At 39.6% G+C, this 20,169-nt stretch overlaps 1 protein-coding gene across 1 annotated transcript in view; it reads right to left on the bottom strand.

Annotated features, from left to right (window-relative positions):
* LOC127696572 (cytosolic beta-glucosidase) overlaps positions 1 to 18,842 on the bottom strand; it is a 127,626-nt gene extending 108,784 nt beyond the window's left edge. The window contains exon 1 of the mRNA XM_052199389.1: positions 18,785 to 18,842. Within this exon, the coding sequence (XP_052055349.1) occupies positions 18,785 to 18,842 (58 nt within the window). The remainder of the gene's footprint in view (positions 1 to 18,784) is intronic.
* Positions 18,843 to 20,169: the final 1,327 nt, after the last annotated feature.

Genomic DNA, 20,169 nt, shown 5'->3' on the forward strand with positions numbered 1-20,169 from the left:
TCCTGAACTGCTTTTCCATCTGATTTTATAATAAAGTCTGTCACTGCATCTGGAATTCCCCATTTCAACTGTACTGGGTGGCCAACGAGCTCCCAGGATCTGAACTTGCTTTGCTCTACTTTTTGTGTGAGCACTAGGGATATGAATTCATATCCTCATGGCGGGCACATTACCTACTGGGCAATCTTCCCAGTTCCAACTCCAGAGTTTACAGTTTTTTCTCATCTTCTTTTCTAGAGAATTATTATATAGTTATGGCTAACTTAAAAGAATAAGTGTATGATATCAAGCCTTTTGTAAGAAGTTAATTTTAGCCCAACATAGTGGTGCACGCCTTTAATTCCAGCACTTGAGAGGCAGAAACAGGCAAAGCTCTGTGAGTTTGAGGCCAGCCTGGCAAACATGGCAGCTGAATCCACTGGGGCTGAAAGGAACTGAATTTTATTTGAATCCCCCTACCAAATTTGCAACTGTCCACATTTCTGTTATCTTGAATAGGACTAATCTATCTATCCAAGTATCATTTGATAAGTTATCCTAATAAAGTACTTTTCAGATTTGTACCACGCATGTCACAAGGCAATACATAGCCAATACATTAACTCTGTGGCTGACTGCAAAGTGGTTCTCAGCTATTAAACCAAACAAAGGGCAAAAAGTGAGCCAAGGTCAAGGAACTGGATAACTCAGGCCATTAAAACATCCAAAATTATAATACCAAGCCTCCAATTTTAGAATTTACTGACACTATTAAATAGATCATTGAATATCAAGCCAATGGGTTTTCTCTAAATAAAAGAGTTGGTGTAATAAAATGTACTTTAAAATATGTATATCCCATAAGTATCTTTTTCAGAATGAATGCTGGATTGGACCTTTTATTAGCATGCTGATCCAAGAAGGGGAAACCCTGGTGACAACAGTGATACTTGAAATAACTTGGAATGTGTTTGGTTTCTGAAGCCAACTGTCAGTTCCTGAAGATCCCCTGGATTCACTGCGTTCGTCACCAGTCTTGACAGACTTCTGCCAGTGCCTTCAAACGACTTCCTAACTACAGAATTTCCAGAGGTTTGCTCATGTTAGACTCCAGTTGTGGTAACTAAAGATCCTTTCTACTATATGGTAATTGGCACAATAAAAGAGTGCTCCATGGGCAACCTTTAAAAGTCTCTTTTTAGATACCTGAAAACAAGAAGACTGTGCATGCTTTGCAGAGATGACCTTACCATGACATCAGCCCTTTAGCAAATTTCAATAACAAAGTGCACTGTACCAAAGTGCCCCCTACAGTGAAATGAAGGTTACTACTTAATGTTCTTTGAATTAACTTGTCAGCTTGGCCCACTCAAACTTCTATCACTACGGGAATTAATATGGGATGTAAGAAGTAATTGTGTTGTGACATATATTCTAAGTGACTTTGTTTTAAAGATATTAGAAACATACATTTTATAACTGTGTCCAACCTGTATAAACTTTAGCTCTGGGGGTTTTGTTGTTTGGTTGTTTAGTTATTTGGTTTTGTTTGTTTGTCGGAATTTTTTTGTTTTTGGGGGGGGTCTCCCAAATAAACAGTTTCGCCTCCCTCCACTCTTCCTACACTCTCCCTCTCCCTTCTCTCCCAGATCCACTCTTCCTCTGTTACCCTGAAGAAAAAAATCATGCCTTCTAGGGATATCAACCAAACATGGCATAACAAGTAACAAAGACTAGCATATACCCTCATATCAAGGATAGTCAAGGCAATCTAGAAGGAGGAAAAGGTTCCCAAGATCAGACAAAATCAGAGACAGCCTTACTACTACTCTTGGGAGCCCTCCAAGAACACCAGGCTACACAACTATAATATACATGCAGAGGACCTAGTTCAGACCCATACAGACTCCCTGGTTGTCAGAGCAGACTGTATGAGCCCCCCAAGAGTCCTCCTTAGTTGATTCTGTGGGCTGTGCTAACTATGAGTTTTAGATAGGCAAGAACCTGAGTTGTATTAGCTTCTTGTGCCTTACCTTCTCTAAAGCCACCACCTCTGCAACTCCTTTCTTGACTATTCCAGCTGCAAAGGTCCATTTGTCCTTGAGCTCACAGGTCTGAACAACTGTGTTGAAAGACCACATTGCCTTCCATTGCCTATTACTTGAACAACTTGTCACATTACTTCATTCTTCCTGTCCCTAATTCCTTGTGCAACATTGTGTCCATCATACGTCTATAAAATACGAAAAGTATGTTGATGATTTTAAAACCACATTTCATAGAAATGAAGACTGTTACCAGGTCAGCAAGGAGAAATGAAGATGGAAACTCTAAGTGGATGGGCCCAAATACTCTCCAGATCCCCCTTCAATCAGAGTAGGATCATCTGTGTTCCTCATCTATGAGAATTCTGAAGTAAATCTGGAAAACTCTTGCTGCTGCATTAAAACATACTAGCCACTGAACTAGAATATTCCTAACATTCTTTCTACTCATTCTAAGATTCTTTTAAAATGACCTTCCACGTGTGCTTTTTAAGTTTACCTAACTCTTCAATATCACTTAATATAAATATTCCAACTTTTCTCCTCTCGTTTATCTACTCAACCTCATTACAAGCATTCTGTCTCAGTTATTACATTAATCATGTACTTTACACAATGACTAGGTACAACTCTAACCTGAAAAGGAGATACAAATCTTCAGCTCCCTCCTAAACATTGAGAAACCTCCAGATGGATTGTCAAAGCTAAACCTATAGCACATTTGTCATCTTTCCAACATCCAAACCTGCTTCTTTAGTTCATTTACCACTAGTTAGCTTCATCAGCCAGGCAAATATCATAAAAACCATCAGAAGATGGTTTAGTCTTTTCCTATTTCTTCTATGGCCCAAATTGCATCTTGAACATGGCTTTCTGGTTCTCCATCACTGATGTCTCTATTCTTTTGTTGTGTCCTTTTTGTCCTATTCTCTCAACTTCAAGTGGTCATCATTATCATCTACCTCATCTACTGCATGCAATGCCCTGACAGCTCTTTCTAGCCCTCCATTTTTCTAATATGTAGAACTGATCCTATTATTTCCTCTGCTTGTGAGTATTTTACCACTACCAAATACCTAGTGCACATGATTCTCACGCTAACTCATTAGCCAGGGATAATGATCATCAATGCATGTATTCCACACACTCAGGTTCAGATCCCAACATTGACCCTGTCATCAAAGCATAATCCAAGTACAAAATGTCATCGAGGATACTTCTCAAAGCACCTATTCCTTGATCCTCTTTGCAAATAGTCTCCTTATGTAGTATTTAATAACGTTCCAAACAATTAGAAGAACTCCAAGTAATTTACATACATTTTAAAGCATTTCAATTTGAAGCCATTGGCCTGCTCCCAGGGCCATGACTGTATCTTTCCCCAAAGGCTGTTCAAAGATGCATACTTCTGTGCCTTCTCGCCAAAATGTTTAGTTTGTTGGTACTCAACTCTTATGTCATTCCCTGAAAACTACATTTATCTAAAACTAAAAGCCTTTCTCCTTCAGATGCCATTTAGAAACCACAATCAATCACTCATTTTACTCTTACACTGACACTCTTCCACTTTCCCCCAATAGTATGTTTATTGTGAAACATTGTCATTTCATATCACAGTTATGTGCCTGCCTCTGCCCCTTAGGTTTTATTCAAATGATCTTTTTATTCACCTGTCTATAACCAAGCTATAATCTCCATAAAATATGCTTAATTGGATAAACTAATAATGCTACATCATCAATTTGAATAAGTAGTCATAATTTAATTTAATTTAATTACTCATCCCTTGCCAAGGAAACCAGGTCTCTAACTCAACATGAGAACAAACATTTTCTGGATCATTTTGTCTCTTTCCTATCCAAACAAGAGAAATGTCATTATTCAACAAGCCACTGGTCACAGCTTTGGTATGGCCGAATTTGGGCTTCATTTTAGCCATGGAGAGAACCCAGGGAGCATCTTATGAAGATATTTAACCCCAACAGCATAATGTCTGTGTTGAGGACCGTTCAGTTCTCCCTTTAGCAAGTCAGCTGGGTATCAGGAATTTCTGAAGGCCAAAATTTGCCAAGTCCTAAGCCAGAGTCAATCTAAACCAATGACAATCTATAGTACTTGTCACTTACTCCTCCCTCTTTTTCTTCACACAACACCAGAGGCAAAAAAAGCCAAGGGAAAAAAAACTGCAGAATTTCGCCCTGTGAAAGATCAGGAGTGCCCTGGCACTTCGTTCTATCATCACTGGTGTGAGCCCCTAACTCCCCATCCCTGCATAATAATTTATGAGACATATAAAGTAATGGGCTATCAAGAGAAAATGTTGCATTTTCTAAGTTCCCCAGTTATGCATCTGCATGACGGACTGCAATAACACCAAGAAAGATTTTTGTCTTTAGAGTAAATAATGTGCTTTCTCCCCAAGTCTCAAAGCCTATATTTAAATGATTATTCATAGGTGCTATGGGAAACTTAAAACTTTAGCTTGGCAAATCCCAATGTAAAATGGGTAATGTTTCACAAGCCTTGTTTATGTGTCACCTGCCCAGAAACTCATCATTGCTTCTTACATTATGCTCCTAATTCCCAAGCCAACCTCAGAAATCTATTTATCTCATTATACACCTGAAGGGTGTTTTTGTGACACTGACTCCCATTTACAACATTGTTCCTTTGAGGAATTGTCCCCTAAATTCCCAGTCTAGTGGCATGTAGCTCCATTTCTACTTGCATTCAGTGGTGCATGGGAAAAATATGAAGCCGAGCACAAGAAGCAATCTTTTCATTCTTAAATATACATTCCAGAAATGACCTTCTCTAAATGACCATTGTTTATTAGGGGTAAACAATTGTCGCCTGTACTATAGAGAGAGGTTTTCTGAATTTAAAGTGTCTCATAAGCTGACTGTTACCAAGATGAAACATAGGCTTGGTTGTAAGGTTTGACATTGAACCTGAAGCTGTCTGACCTCTTATCTTGATTTCCAATTCTTCTCATTACTCCCTTAAATGTATATCACTAGTATTCTGTAAGTGCATGTATCATAGAAAATAATTTTCCATCTTGTAGCAGTTTAAAACCAAATATATTTACAGTTTTGAAATGTGAAAAAATTAAAAATTACAAAAGAACTTTTTTAATGGTAATTGAAATAATTTTTAAATCTCATTTATTTTGTCAATTGGTTCTGCTTAAAAGTCTTCAACCCAGTTCTCTCTCACTTATCTATGCCAAGGAAGGGGGATCAGTGGCCTGGATAATCTAAAACAGCAGACAATTTTAAAAGCTCTTGTATTTGGCCCAGGCATACTTTACAATCAAGCTCTGATTACCTACATTAATGAAAGGAATAACAGACACCTTGAGAAAGATGCAACATCAGGACAGATCTGCTGATCTGGCTTCAGGCACCCCAAGGAAAGGGACAACAAGGAGTAATGAAAGAAAAACAACAGGGTCCCAGCTCCTGCCAATAAAGGCAATTTATCCATAATATAAACACAGAGTGACAAATCCATATGGCCACCCAGAATAATAGTTGTTATTGGTAGAAGCCTGGAGTCATGTTCAAACACCCCCATGTCAAAAAGATTGGTGCCCATGTTGCCTTAAATAGTATAAGAATAGATTATTAGGGAATATATCCTTAGGGTACAGTGTGCAAAGACACCTGCCATGGAGTTTGATGACTCAAGTTACATACCTGACATTTACATGGTAGAATGAGAGAACGCTTATAAGTTGTCCTCTGACTTCCAAGGCATAAACATTCACACATATACATGTACACACATGCATGTGCATGCACGTGTGCACACACTCACACACACACAGAGAGAGAGAGAGAGAGAGAGAGAGAGAGAGAGAGAGAGAGAGAGAGAGAGAGAGATGCAGGCATGCATGGATGCATGCACACATAGGTATGCCTGCATGCACACCAAATAAATAAAATGTAAATTTTAAAAAAAGGAATTGACTGATAGTATATAGTTAAAAGTGCTACTTTTGAGGGGTTTCTTAGTCCCAGAACCAAGCTGTCCCCATTGCTACTAAGTTCCAAGTGATGCTCTTGAAATAGTAACACAGAGGACAAACCAGAAAGCCGCTGTGTGACAGAGCAGAAAATCCAAAGCTTGAAAATCAGAACACCTGGACCTTTGTCCTCTGCATCTCTTTATTCATACCAAAGTTAGGTGTGCATTCAAGCAAAGAGAACAGCATGTGCAAAGGTACAGAGGCATGAAGGTCATGACATCAAAAAAATACACATGCTGCATTTTGGTTAAAGAATAAAGTACTAATAGAGAATAAACAGTCGGGGGAGGAGGTAATCTGAGAAAAGATTACAAATATTATCTGCTATTTAAATTCAGATCCTATAAAAAATAAAAATAATCAAAGTTTTCTAATGATTATCGAAATATATGGAACACATTTTGACTAGCACTCTCCTAAATGTCATGAACACGTTTAATATTTACATTAACTGAGCCACTCTTACTATGTCCATTTTACAAACAAGGAAAAGGTGGCTTCCAAAGTTTAGATATTACTCAAGATTCCACAATGGGTAAGGAGCAGGGGTAAGGTACAAATGTAATGTGGACCCTGTCAGAGCTCATGGTAGTAGATGATAGATTTAAAACATGCTAGAATTGTAAGAGAGTGGTAGAGACAATATACTGAAGAGATCAGAGGAGGGTGAAAATGGAGGAAGAAGACAAGGAGAGACTATATATTTTAAAACTAATGGAAAAATAAAAATAATGAAGAAAAATAATGAAGTGTAATAAAGAGGTTTCTGATCCAGAAAAAAAAATGTGCAAATTAATGTGGGCATAAGAGGAAAAATTTTTGCACACACACCATGCTGCTGGCTCTGGAATCTATTGATGCCCTAATAAAGGTTGCAGAATCACATTATCTTTTGCATATATGAACTTAGCTGGACAGCAAGCCCTGTAAGATGGGGAGCTCCAGGAAGGGACAAAACAACCGATGCCCTCTCTCTCCGATCAGTGCTAGAGTGCATCCATTCAAATAAGCAAATGCAAGTCTTAACTGAAGGATTTATTGCTGACAAAAAATTCATGAGCAAACGTGGGCCAATATGGAGAACCCATACTTCAAATAAATTACAGAGATACCATGACTTCTTTCTTGTTTCTCAAGGTTAAATACATTGACTCTCATTTAGCTTTTTGTATAACATCCTTGCTACTACTATAAAAGATAAACAAGAAAATCTGGGCATGGGAAGAGTAAAAATGCAGAAAATAGTGTATCTTATCCAGAAAACACTGTTATGTGGTATGAAGTTATTTATAAGCATCTTAATAAAACTAAACCCATTTTTCGACCATTGTAATACTGGTACAAAAGCGAAACTGTGCGCACCTGTAGTTCTGTGAATGTTATGGGTGTGTGCCTCTACTTCTGCGAATGTTATGGGTGTGTGCCTGTACTTATGTGAATGTTAGGGAGAGACTGAAAATGTACACTTCAAAGTTTAACATCCTTTCCTGGCAAATATTCAACTGAGTTTTCGCTATATGTGTTACATGTTCTGCATTTATAGTATTTGTAAAATATTTTTTTTCCGGAAACATATATGATAAGCAAGCATTCAATTCAGATCCTTGTTAATACAAAAGAACATACAAGCAGAAAGATGGAGCTTTATCAATAAATACCATATAACCATTAGTTTTTACAAGGGTTACATTGCAGCACTCCCTAGGAAGCCAACTAAGGAACAGGAAGACTCAGTACATGAAGATTCTGCGCATTCAGACTTAGAGGAGGTAAGAGATTAGGACAAATATATTGACCAAGTAACTGATCCCAGAAGCAAATCCAATGATCAGTGGATTCTTTCTGACATAGAAACCATCACCTCCGAGTGGGCTTCCTCACCACTCAGAGGTGATGATTTCATCACACTGAGCATTTCATCCTCTAATACTAGACTGTCTGAAGTCCCATCGATTCTGTATTTTCCCATCTTAGTTTCTTCAGACTGCTGAAATAGACCACAGTCTGACTGTGTTAAAAGTCTGAGGTCTATGGAGGCTCAATGTTCCAGGGTAGGGGAATGCTAGGGTGCTGAGGCAGGAGTGGGTGGGCATGTGAGGGAGCACCCTCTTAGAGGCATGAGGAGGGGGAACTGATAGGGGGTTGTGCAGGAGAAACTTGGAAGGAGAATAACATTTGAAATGAAAAGAAATAAAATAACCAATAAAAAGAAAAAAGAAAATAAAAAGTCTGAGGCCTGGGTACCAGCTTGGTCAGACTAGAGTCAGGATTTCCTCCTGGTTCGAGGATGGGATCTTCAGGCTGTCCTCATACAGATTGGGAAGAGGCACTCAGGCTTCTGGACTTCTTTTATAAGGCAGGGAGCCCATCAATGAAAGACTCTCAGTGAGGATTCAGGTATCTATCTACAAATATAGTGGAGAGGCTGGATACACCCTGACTGCAGTGTTCTTCATCACCCTGAAAGCCTGGGCCGAGAGAATTCTCAGAATGTGGGTGCCCTAGTACTCACAGGGGGAATAAATGGCAAAAAGAAGAGGGAACTCATTCAGCTCATTCATTTTGAATAATACCTCATCCCTTATGAGGTGCTCCCATATGTTAATGCGTGTTAATAAAGACTTATACATAAATGAATATTATATTAAGGTCTGTATTTATGTTAATAAAGATTTCAAGTTCAAAACAGAGTGGAACATACATATTTGTTTCCCTCTCGTACTCCATTGAAATGGCAGTAAATAAGAGATCGACACTGAGCTTACATTAAAAAGGTCCCAATAGAACATCACATTTACTCAAGTGGTTCTAGAAAATAAAAATAATAAAGAACCAATTTGTCAGAAAACCTAAGACAAAGTACTCAAGTATAGACTCTAGAGAAAGCCTGTGAAGACTGGGAAGCTTCTGCTTGACAACCTCTGAGGCAGCCATCACAGGGGAAAGTGGATGTGGCCTCCCATCCTGACAATTAATGCAGGGACCATCTGTGTCACTGATGGATGGATGGACTCATCACCATCAACAAAACAATGCTACCTTTACCCGAAGGTCATGTTAAGAGATGTTTCGTGAGAGTGACAAATGTGACCAGGAAGGATTCTAACATCGATAATAGGGCAGGAGAGGGAGAGGATAAGGGAAGGGGGAGAGAAACAGAGACAGAGAGAAAGAAACAGAGACAGAGACAGAGGGAGCAGAGGGAGAGAGAGGGTACCACAAAGGTAGACACAAACTTTTTAAACCTCTGCCTCTGGTGATTTGTAATTGAAATCTTGGCTAGTTCTTCCATACAAACTTTCCAGTCTGTGAGGATTGATGGCCGATCCTATCAACTAACAAACAGAACTCTGCCTTTACAGGCATCCGAGTTTCAGTTGATGATACCATTCTAGTTTAAAGAGAAGTCTGAATATGTCCTGCTATTAATCAGCATTAGTTCAGCTTAGGATCTTCAGACCACTGGATTAAAACAACCAATATGACAGAGAAGAACAAAAAATAAATAAAAAATAGGAAAGAATTCTATTATGGCCCTCATCTGCAATTCCAGCATTTAGGAGGCTGGGGCAGAAAAGCCATGATCTCACGGTAGCAAAGCTCAGGCTAGCCTAAACTACACTGCAAACCCTGTCTCAAAACAAGCCTCAAAATAATACCAAATAGAGGAGGAGTTTATTGTCTTTACTGGTTTTTAGGGAGTTTTGTCTCTTCTCTTTTCTATTTTTATCTTGTTTCTGTTTAGTTCTTTTTTTATTTTATCTTTTGTAAATAGACAATTACAGTTGCATATATGTCTGGACTAAAACCTGATGCTATGACCTGTGACTATTTCATGGATGAACCAGTTCCTTTAAATACATACATTTTCAACATGAGAACTTGGAAATGCACATTTTTGGCAGTTTTGAAAGGCACAACTCTCAGCATTCAAATACATTTGCCATGCTATATGTAAAAGTGCTTTTTTTTCCTGCCTAAGTATGTCTTCATGATATTGGCCATCACCACCACTATCCCCTCATCTCTATCCTCTGCAGCCACCATTGCCCTCCCCTAACAGTTCAGTTGTGTTAGACCATGGTGAGGAGATGCAGAATCCTTTTTCCACACCCATCCTTTTTAACTGAGTATATTGTTGTCCATTTCTACCCATGCTGACAGGGATTTTTTTTTTCCATTTGAAGGCTGCATGGTATTGCATTGTGTGCAGATGACATATTTTCCTAGCCATAAATGCCACTAAATCCCTAATACAGTTAAAGGACATTCGCGTGGAAGAAAAGGTTAAGGAAGTAACCCAGAGAAGATGCAGAAAATGTAAGAAAGGGTCTCCATTGTTCTTAGAATGAAGTGAGCCAGGGTAGGAAGAACGGTGGGCATCATGTTACATCAGATTAGCAAATTTGCCAGTGAGTCATCTGAGGCTCAAGGAACCTAGCAGTTCAGTGCTGCATAGCCAAGAAGCAAAGCCTGAGGTCCTCCTGAAGGATCACTCTCCTGAGCTCAAGGGAGACTGTTCACCACCATTGTGAGCAGACCCAGTGGTTTTTGTTTTTGTTTTTTCTGACTTCTGTCTCCTAATCTACTCTTTGCATCTGGTATTTGCTTGGTGAGTTGCATTAGCTGATGAGTCATTTTTCACTGCACTTACATTTTTTTCCTTTGTCAGTCTCATGGTACGGTAAAAATATAAAGGTCAGTTGAGAATTTTGTGGATCTCAAGTTTAAGGACAGAATGAAATTATGTCCTTGTGTGAATCAAACCTGACCTACAGGCTCATGTTTTGAACTCTCGGTCCCCAGCTACTGGTGGTTTGTTGTTTTCATAAAGGCCCTGGAATATTTAGGAGGTGGGACTTGGCTGGTAGAATCCCAATCACTAGTGATAAGCCTTTGGAAGTAATAGATGGCCATGGTTCCCGTCCATCTCTGCTACCTGGCTAACAGCCATATGACCACATTTCCACTAAAACTGGTGCAACCATGCTTTCTTCACCAGGACAGACTGTAATATCTCTAAAGCCATGATCCAAAAGAAAGCTTTCTCAACTTTGGTTGCTTGTGTCAGGTATGTTGTTACAAAAAAGTGAAAGTTGATATGACAGACTTTTAGTTAAACAATGGTAGATTTCAAGTGAAAATTCTTCTCGTCTTCTTCTTTTGACTGATAAAAGAGGTAAATACTCTAAATTTGTTTCCCTTTTTCTTTCTTGGGTAACATTAACAAAGAACAAATCTATCCGGATTGTTCCAGACAAAAAAGAAAAGAAAAACAATCAAACAAACAAACAAACACACACACACACACACACACACACACACAAAAAACAAAAAAACAAAAAAACAAAAAAAACAGAGTGGCCACTCACCTAACCCCCAACAGGATATTTAATCCAAACTAATAGACAGTGTGAAACAAGAGAAATAGTTGAATTTGGTTGAGCAGAAACAGCAAATAGAAGGCAGAGTTGGTGCTGGCATTTACAACAGGCAAGTGCAATGTGCCTCTTATGTAGACTCAACTGAATTTTTAAAAGGAGAAGAAAAGAAACACTCAGTATAGAATGGTTGTAAACATGGCCTAAATCCTACTCATATAACCATCCTACTCATTCTCCTGCTTTTTAAATGTAAACTTCAAATCTCTTGACTGTAGAATTCTAATTTTGATAAATCAGACCAAAAATTGTCACTGTTAAATCAAAAGTAAGTACAACACAGATACCGGGCAGCCTGGAAGGCTCATGGTAACATTCATAAACCAGGGTCCTTTGCCTCCTTTAGAACCACAAACCCCAGACCCATTAGGAGGCTGTAATGGAGTAGTTTGGACTTTGCTCAGGACTTGTGGGGTTTAACAGATCACGTTTGCTCCTTAAGAGCCTCTCCAAAATCGCCAGCAGTTACAAGCTTCTAAGAGCTATAGACTCAGGTTCTAAATGTCTTTTTCATAGTTCCTGTGTGGATTGTGGGATGCAGAGGAAATGAACACTGAGCTGTCCCCTCCCCCCAGCTTTGCTCCTCACCTGCCATCTAGCCCAAAGAGCACACAGAGTCAGCATCCTGAAGGGTTACAAATCTCAATGAGTTTTCTATGCATAAAATGATGGCAAGCCTTACTTTCTGTATGGAAAATGATTGTCTGCAGTTTTCTCCCTGTCTCTTTACTCCAACAAATACATTTTATAGGTCGTGCAATGTTCTTTACAACTCACCTAAAATGCATAATTTCTCTCCTGCTTATACCACTTATTTATTATTTATTTATGAGATTTATATTGTACCTTCCTCCAACAGGCCCAAGGCACTGCACAGAAAACCATTATATAATAAACATTAAACTCTTCTTCAGAACCATAAACAGTGAAGTGGCCAAAAGAAAAGCAGAAGGAATACGAGGCACGGGAGGAAGCTAGGGTTCTGGTGAAATATGCAATCAAATAGGATATAATGAGCAGGGTGGTCAGAAGGACAGGCCCTGAGCTTCTCCATTGACCCCACTTGCAAAGATTCTGACATTGTCCTGTGTTCCACACCAAAATTCCATAACATCACAATTTTGAGTGCAGGAATCCTACAGAGCTCCCAAGAGAATAAAAACAAATGCACCTACACAGACAACCATACTTTGAAAATTGGTGAAAAGACATACATGACAATGTTTCAGAATGAAGTCACTGAATTGCTAAGTTGTTTTCTCCAAACACCATTTTCATTCAGCCCTCCTTTTTGCTCAATAGCTGTGACTTCCAAAGATCCCATAGACTGAGCTAAAACCCAAATTCAAAAATGTTTTAAATGAAAAAGGTGACAAGCCAACCTTAGCTTTTAAACTCAGGCCATGGTGATCTGACTGAGCCACATTTGGACTTCCTGCATCTGTCATTGAAACAGTGGTGGATGAGAAGGTGAAACCCCTTTCTCAGCACCTGTTCAAAGAAATAGCAGAGGACAAGAAAGGAGTGGGTAATGTGTAACCTATGGTCAGGGCAAGAAATGAGCTTTCCCCTAAATAAAGAGCAGAGCTTGTACTTGCTCTGCTCTCAAGTACAAGCTGAGATGAACATAGCCCAAAGAGAAAGATTAAATGATGTATAGGTGCTAATAGAAATATTTGTGGTAATGTCACTGAGCACAATGGGCCAGGCATTCTAGTGCTTCAGCTGCATACGCTTACCCAGACCACATCTATAGAGTAAATGTGGCTACTTCCTACTCCATAATTAAGAAGCTGAGTAATGCATATTTAATCTGCCACTGCTTATACTAAGAAGTGTTTAAAGTAAAGTACTCAAACCCAGCACTTCTAAGGTAGAACAAGCAAGCACAGAGAAGTCATTTGATGAGTCAAAAAATGAGGCTGAGGATTGAACACAGTACATCGGTCAAGGTCCCCAGTCTGGAAGCTATTAATAGAGAGTTAACATACAAAACAGGTATGCATACATAAATAACAGTCAGGTAGGAGCCACAGAAAAGACTTTAACATAAGGCAGATCCAAGCCCAATGCAGAAGAGCATGGGAAAGACTACCTCCAGACAGACCAGAGTACATGATAGGCTGGCTAGGGCAGCCCCTGGTCCTCTATGTATGTTGGTGACTGAAAACTAGTGTACACTTACAAAACTAAGTATATATTTATACCAAGTTATCTATAGAGTTCTACAGTAGGTGATCCTCAGTAATCCTTCTGTCCCTGCCCCTAAATATGATTGTACCTTGGAGACATATTAGCACAGAATACAAACAATACTTGACTGTTCTGTAATATATGCTATAATTATCCCCCATTTTACAGAGTTCAGAATGTTAATAGAATGGTCTAGAACTATTCCTATACATAGAAAATTGTAGCATTATTTGAAACGTAAATAGACACAAGCTCTCTAAGGAAGTAGTGTGCACTTATGGCAACTACCCGAGACTTGGACAACCATAGCAGTCAAGAACTTAGTCACAAGCTGCTAACTACTCATACATGCCCAAATTAGGCAAATATTGAGTGCTACTAGGCTATTTCTGTATATTTCCTCCTCTTTCTGTCCTTAAAGACTATCCACAACACTAAGTGGAATTTTCGAATCTTACCTGGATTGGGGAAAGACCCAATTTGTAAATCATTTCTTTGTTCAAATAAACTCTGCTAAAATTGATTTGTCTAAAGTTTCCCTCTTAACACCTCATCATTAGAAATGAGGTCTGAAGTACATAAACAGGAAGTCCAGGAACAACAAACAGTTCTGAAGAACCCATCCGACCCATTGATATTTGCAGCATGTGGGGTCATGGGTGAGTTCTCTATCAAATTTGAGCTCCATAAACTAGTGTTTTGAGATCTCTCACCTTATTTAAACAACTTTTTACTAGACATAGTCTAGGGAAGGATTAAACAAAAATAACTCAGTTAAATCTAACTAAACTCAAGAGTCTTTTGGGGCTGGAGTAAGCGCTTAGTCATTAAGGATACTGGCTTCTCTTCCCAATGACTTGGGTTCAATTCCCAGCACCCACATGACATCTCATAATTGCTTTGTAACTCCAGTTACAGGGGACCTGATGTCCCCTTTTGGCCTCCATGGACGCCAAGGACATGTATGTCATATACTGACAAATAAGCAAGCCAAACATCCATACATATAAAATAACAAAAAATTTTAAAGAAGGTATTTTTGGAATAAACAAGTTTGAGACTGTATTTTTAGGAGCTCTGTAGGTGGACTACAGCTGTATTGCCAGAGTAACTACAAAAATAGAAAACTTTTTTTAATAAGATAATTTTGTAGCGACTCTGAGTCTTAACTGCCATCATGCCCCAAACACCAAGACCAGATGGACTTTTATACTCATAGACTATCTTTATTGCCTAAACTTTTAATTGGTTGAGTTTGATGAGTTTTTTCATAAGTATTCTCGTTAAGGAGAATACTTTAATTTCTTATCACAATTTCCTAATGTCTACGGTCACGTTCTTCCCAATAGGTTATATCCACTCAAGAGTTTCAAACATAGTACATCAAGTGGTTACAATAGTAAAAATGTTGGAGGGAGAACATATCAGAACTGGAGAGATGATTTATTGGTTAACAGCACTTGCTGTTCTTGTAGAAGATGGCGTTAAATTCCTGACATCTACATGGTTGCTCACAAACATCTGTAACTCCAGTTCTGGGGGGATCCAAATGCTCTCTTATTATCTCTGGGCACCAGGCATGCATGTGGCTGTTGCACATGCCCCATGCAGGCAAAACACTCATATACATAAGATAAAATGCATAAACCTAAACATTTTAAGGCATAAATAATAATCTAATTAATTTGACACTGTGAATTCTGAAGCTAACATTGAAACCAAACAAACTCATTAGCTTAGTGACCAGGTAGCAATACCAAGGTTTCAGTTAGCTTTCAAAACTAATAGGCTAACTAAGAAGGAAGACATGAAATCAATAAAATTTCACCCAAAGCTCTGTTTTAATAAAGTGAATTGATATCTAGCTTAAGTTAATTAACTACAACCTAACTTAAGAGTAAGTTCTTTAAAAACGGTTTTATTTATTTTTTAAAAATCACAGTAGAGTGCAATGTGTTCTGCTCATATTCACCTTTTCCCATGGCTCTATTATATTCCTCTTAAACTCATGTTCTCTTCTTCAGTATATATCAGATACATCTACAGCTCATATTGAGTTTAATAAGTGTCAGTCACATGTATGTGTGTGTGTGTGTGTGTGTGCAACCTTTCAAGTGACTTATCTTCTGAAGAAAACTGATTATCCCTCCCTTCAAAGCTTCTGACTCTATGTAGTACTTCAAATAGGGGTGGGTCTTGTGAGTCCTTACCCATCCCTGCAAGAATTCTGATCAGTTTTGCCTTGGGATGGTTATGTGCAGTAACAAAAGCTGTTGAGAGGTCTGTGGGTGTAAAATCCCTGTCCAAAGTCACTAAATTAACAAAGTTTCTGGCAATCATAGAAGCTATGAGTCAATCAGAGGCTCTGAACTATATGTCATGTTCAAGTAAGGCAGCTGTTGATCTATACCGACCTGATGATTTCTCTGTCATTGCCTTCATCTACCTATAATCACTGTCGGCTCACATTGCTGGGCGGAGCTTTCTGAATATGTCCTCCTCTGGGATACTCTCCTGACTCAGATAAACTCTGTTAAGATTCATTCGCTCAAATTCTCTTCCTTTCCTCTTAACAAGAAGAAAGGGGAAGGAAAGAAAGATCAGTGGACAAAAATAATAGCTACTGTGATGGGTTTAGTTCCCAGTATCCTCATGATGGCCCACAGCTATCTGAAACTCCCGTTCCAGATCTATAAGCAGAGGCATGCAAATGGTGCCTGCACATGTCTATAGGCAAAGCACCCACATACATACAATATGAAGGTTTTAAATGGGGAGTAAATAACTTGCCAAATTCACCAAGGTGGGAAGAGGAAGATGTGGGTCCTGCATCTATGAAGTCTAGCTCCAGAGTCCATCATCATAACCACAATGCTTGGTGCTTCTAGAATTTAGTCCTACTCTCTCGCTTCCTAGAAATGACACTCTCTGAGATGGTGGACCTCCCTTTCAAATTGAAAAGGAACAAAAATCATGACCTTTGCCCTGAGAGAGGGACACCCTTTCTTTATTCTGTAATCCACCTGATCAGGTGGAAATTATCTATAAGTGAAGATAATTCAGCAGAGGTGTATAACAGAATCTTTGTTGACCAAAGCATTCTCAGACATTCTTTCAATAGACCTTCATGTCATAGCACTCATCCTCCCACGGAGACATCTTGCATAAGGTAGTAATAGCAAGAGCAGAAGAGGCTCCTGTTCTCCTTTGCAGGTCTGGAATTAAAAGCTGGGACCAAAGCTTTGTCTATACAGAGATGAACCTGTCCTCTGTCACTCTTCCTAGAAAATGCCCCCCATTCAAATGACCCTGTTCTCATTCTTTAAGCTTTAGGTAAAATGACAACAGTTCTGGTGTCCTGTGTAGCTTCCCAGCCTTCCAAATATCCCCTCGTGCTAACTGATGGGCAGTCAAGCAAGCCTTTATACAATCAGAAATTATTTCATTGATTGACCTGTTTCTGTTTATGTCTTAGTTCCTGTAAGGAAGTTCTATGCAATGAGGAGAAATCACAGAAATCTGATCTCTGTATCTTCTTTTAAAAGAACAGCTCGAACTTGAAGTGTCAGCAGAGCCTGACTGCTACTAGGACTGTAACTACACAAGCCTCTCTGGCATCCTCTCAGTGTTCCCTGGTTGTGGACACTGTATCTTGGGTTTTCTTCATTTACAGCTATGTCGCTCTGATTTCCATACTTATTTCCATGTGTGTCCCTTTCTGTGTCCAAACTTCCTTCTTTGAATGAGGACATCAGGTACTACCTGATCAGAGCTGTACCTTACCCTAGTAAAACTTAGATAATTGCAACTTCAAATGGCTAGTACTAGCCTCTGAGACAGAGAACAAATTTTAGTTGCTTAGCTGTAGAGCTTGCTATCATAGAAAGCTACAAGAAACCTTTTACCTTTGTTTGACTCGGTTTCACCACACACTTCTGTGCCCACATGTATATTTTCACTGTGGTGGTTGTTAAGAATTCTTCATTGCAAACCCACAGAATCAACTAACCAGAGCTCACAGAGGCTCACAGAGATTGAAATGACAAGCAGGGAGCCTTCGTGGCTGGGACCTAGGGTCACTGTGTATATATTGTGGTTGTGTAGCTTAGTCTTGTGAGACTCCTAAAAGTGGAAGTTGAGGCTGTCTCTGACTCTTGCCTATTCTTGGAATGCTTTTCCTCTGACTAGGTTGCTTTGTCCACCCTTAATATGAGAGGAGGTGCCTGGTCTTACTGCAACTTGATATGCCATCTTTGGTTGCTGTCCCTGGGAGGCCTGTTCTTTTCTGAAGGAAATGGAGGAGGAGTGGATCTGGGGGAGAGGGGTTTGGGGACATGGAACTAGAAGGAAAGTAAAGAGAGCAAACTTAGATAGCATGTAATATATATTACAAAAATAAACAAGTAAAGAAGAAAAGAATTCGTCATTGTGACACAGGGCAGGAGGATACATGCGTTTTAGAAAAGTAAATCCAAGATTTCTGTTTTGCAGATAACCAATCATGTGTGGGGGCAGCAGAGGGGGCATATCATCGCTTCATGTGTTCATCTGTAAAGGACAGAGACTGGAGGTAAGACATGATGTTCACCTGTACTTATCTGAAAGTTCATTTATATCTGATAGTTCAGTATTCCTGTCTCATGAACTAACCCAAGAAATGGGTGACATGTTCAAGATAGTGCTAAGCTCTGGCTCCCTTGGAACAGAGCAGAGTGCATTTCCCAAATAATGACAAGTCCTTGGGAGGAATTTATTCAACACTTTTCTAGCCAGTGGGGGGAAATGTCTTTTCTAAACTCTTGGCCAAGTTATTCAAAAACCCAATCGTGAAAGCAACTGATTTGACATAAACTTGCTTTTCAGATAGCCCAGCCTGAGTGGAAGGCAGCCGTGTCCCATCCTGGCCCCTCATCCACCACTTCTTGGGTCAAAGAAAGGAGAGAAAAGGATATGGCTTCCAACAAGAGAAAGTTTCATTTGTAGGCTTTTGCATCTTTTCTAGTTTTGTCTGTTCACTTCACCCTCCTCCCATGGAATACAGAACCCACCAGCATCCATTCTAGCCCCACAGTGTGGGAAGCATCTTCTCCTACCTTCTACTTGATACGCAGCAGTGGCTGCTCCCCATCCGAACCCCACAGGAAAAGCCATGGCTACAGATGTAGAATCTCAACTCTACTAACAGGAGATAACTAGAGTTCTGGACTTTAACCAGAGGAGCTTAGCAGCTGTGGAGAATGGTTACCTCTCACCCCAGACCTCCTCAGAGAGCAAACAAGTGGGAAAAAAAAGTAGAGCTTAAGGCTGGAGGCCCCTCCTCATGTGGCCATAGCTGTGAAAACTCCAGGTCATGTTGTCTAAGATAAGGATTGGCTTTCTTCGCTTGGCTCTCCATTGTTCTTAGCAGACGTGGATCACCCTACGTTATGAACAAGTTAATCTTTTCTCTGATAATATAGCACATGGGCATGACTTGTAAGTTACACAATTCTTCTAGAGTATTCCCCTAAGCAATCGCTCCCCATCTCTGTGTGAGCTGGGTGCGTGTGTATTTGGAGAGGAGGGTGTTGAACACCTTGGTTTATGGTTTTCTGGCTTCTGATGTGACAATGGAGAGCTCTTAGTTTCTTTATAGTCTGTCTTGTTCCCTGGGCCTTGCTTGCTGCTGCCTAGGCCACTATTTCTGAAAGTTCATGGTCACCTGTCTAACTGTGGGTTATTTCTACCAACGGACGTGAATAGGTACAGCCCAGGGATGTACATTGCTGCTGACAGGGAGACAGCATGGGAGTGGTATCCTTCAGGACTCTCCGAACTAACATTGCAACTTTTCTTTAAGACAGACACAATCAACAATTAAAGGTTTGTTTTAAAACTTTCTTGTGGAGAAACGAATTGAACAAGGAAAAGTTACTTGTTCCATTTCCGCAACTCTGAACTGAGCTGTTCCCTGTTCAGGGACAAGGGCATAAAGAGGGGAAGAGGGAATGCTAACTCTAAGAAGAAAGAAATGCTTAAAAATGCACAGATGAGGAGACCCTTAAGGCACTTAAAATTGCATACTTGGAGACATAAACATTAGCAAAGCAGGTGGAGCTATTTAATCCAAAAAATACTCAGTTCTGGAACTATCTATATAAACCAAATTTGGGGGTGGGGGTGTTAAATCTTTTCATTATGGAGCACTAGATGGCAGTGTTGCAATTATTTAGGCTCACAAATGGGTTAACAGGGAAAATTGATTGTCCGAGGGTTTCCTATGTGTAGCAGTCCCTCCCTCCCGGCTCCTTGGATTATTCCAAGTTCCTCTGCAGACAGAACAACACCCTTGTCCAAGTTCTCCAACCGTCTCTAAAGTTATTTTCCCCCTGAATGCATAATTATTCTTCCTCAGTTCTGGGGAGATCCTCCCACAGATCAGTCTCCTGCTTGTCAGTATAAACAACTCCTTATACTCACAAATGTAACTGAGGCCTCA

This window comes from Apodemus sylvaticus, chromosome 11 (genome assembly GCF_947179515.1).
Source record: "Apodemus sylvaticus chromosome 11, mApoSyl1.1, whole genome shotgun sequence".
In the NCBI taxonomy this organism is placed as follows: domain Eukaryota; kingdom Metazoa; phylum Chordata; class Mammalia; order Rodentia; family Muridae; genus Apodemus; species Apodemus sylvaticus.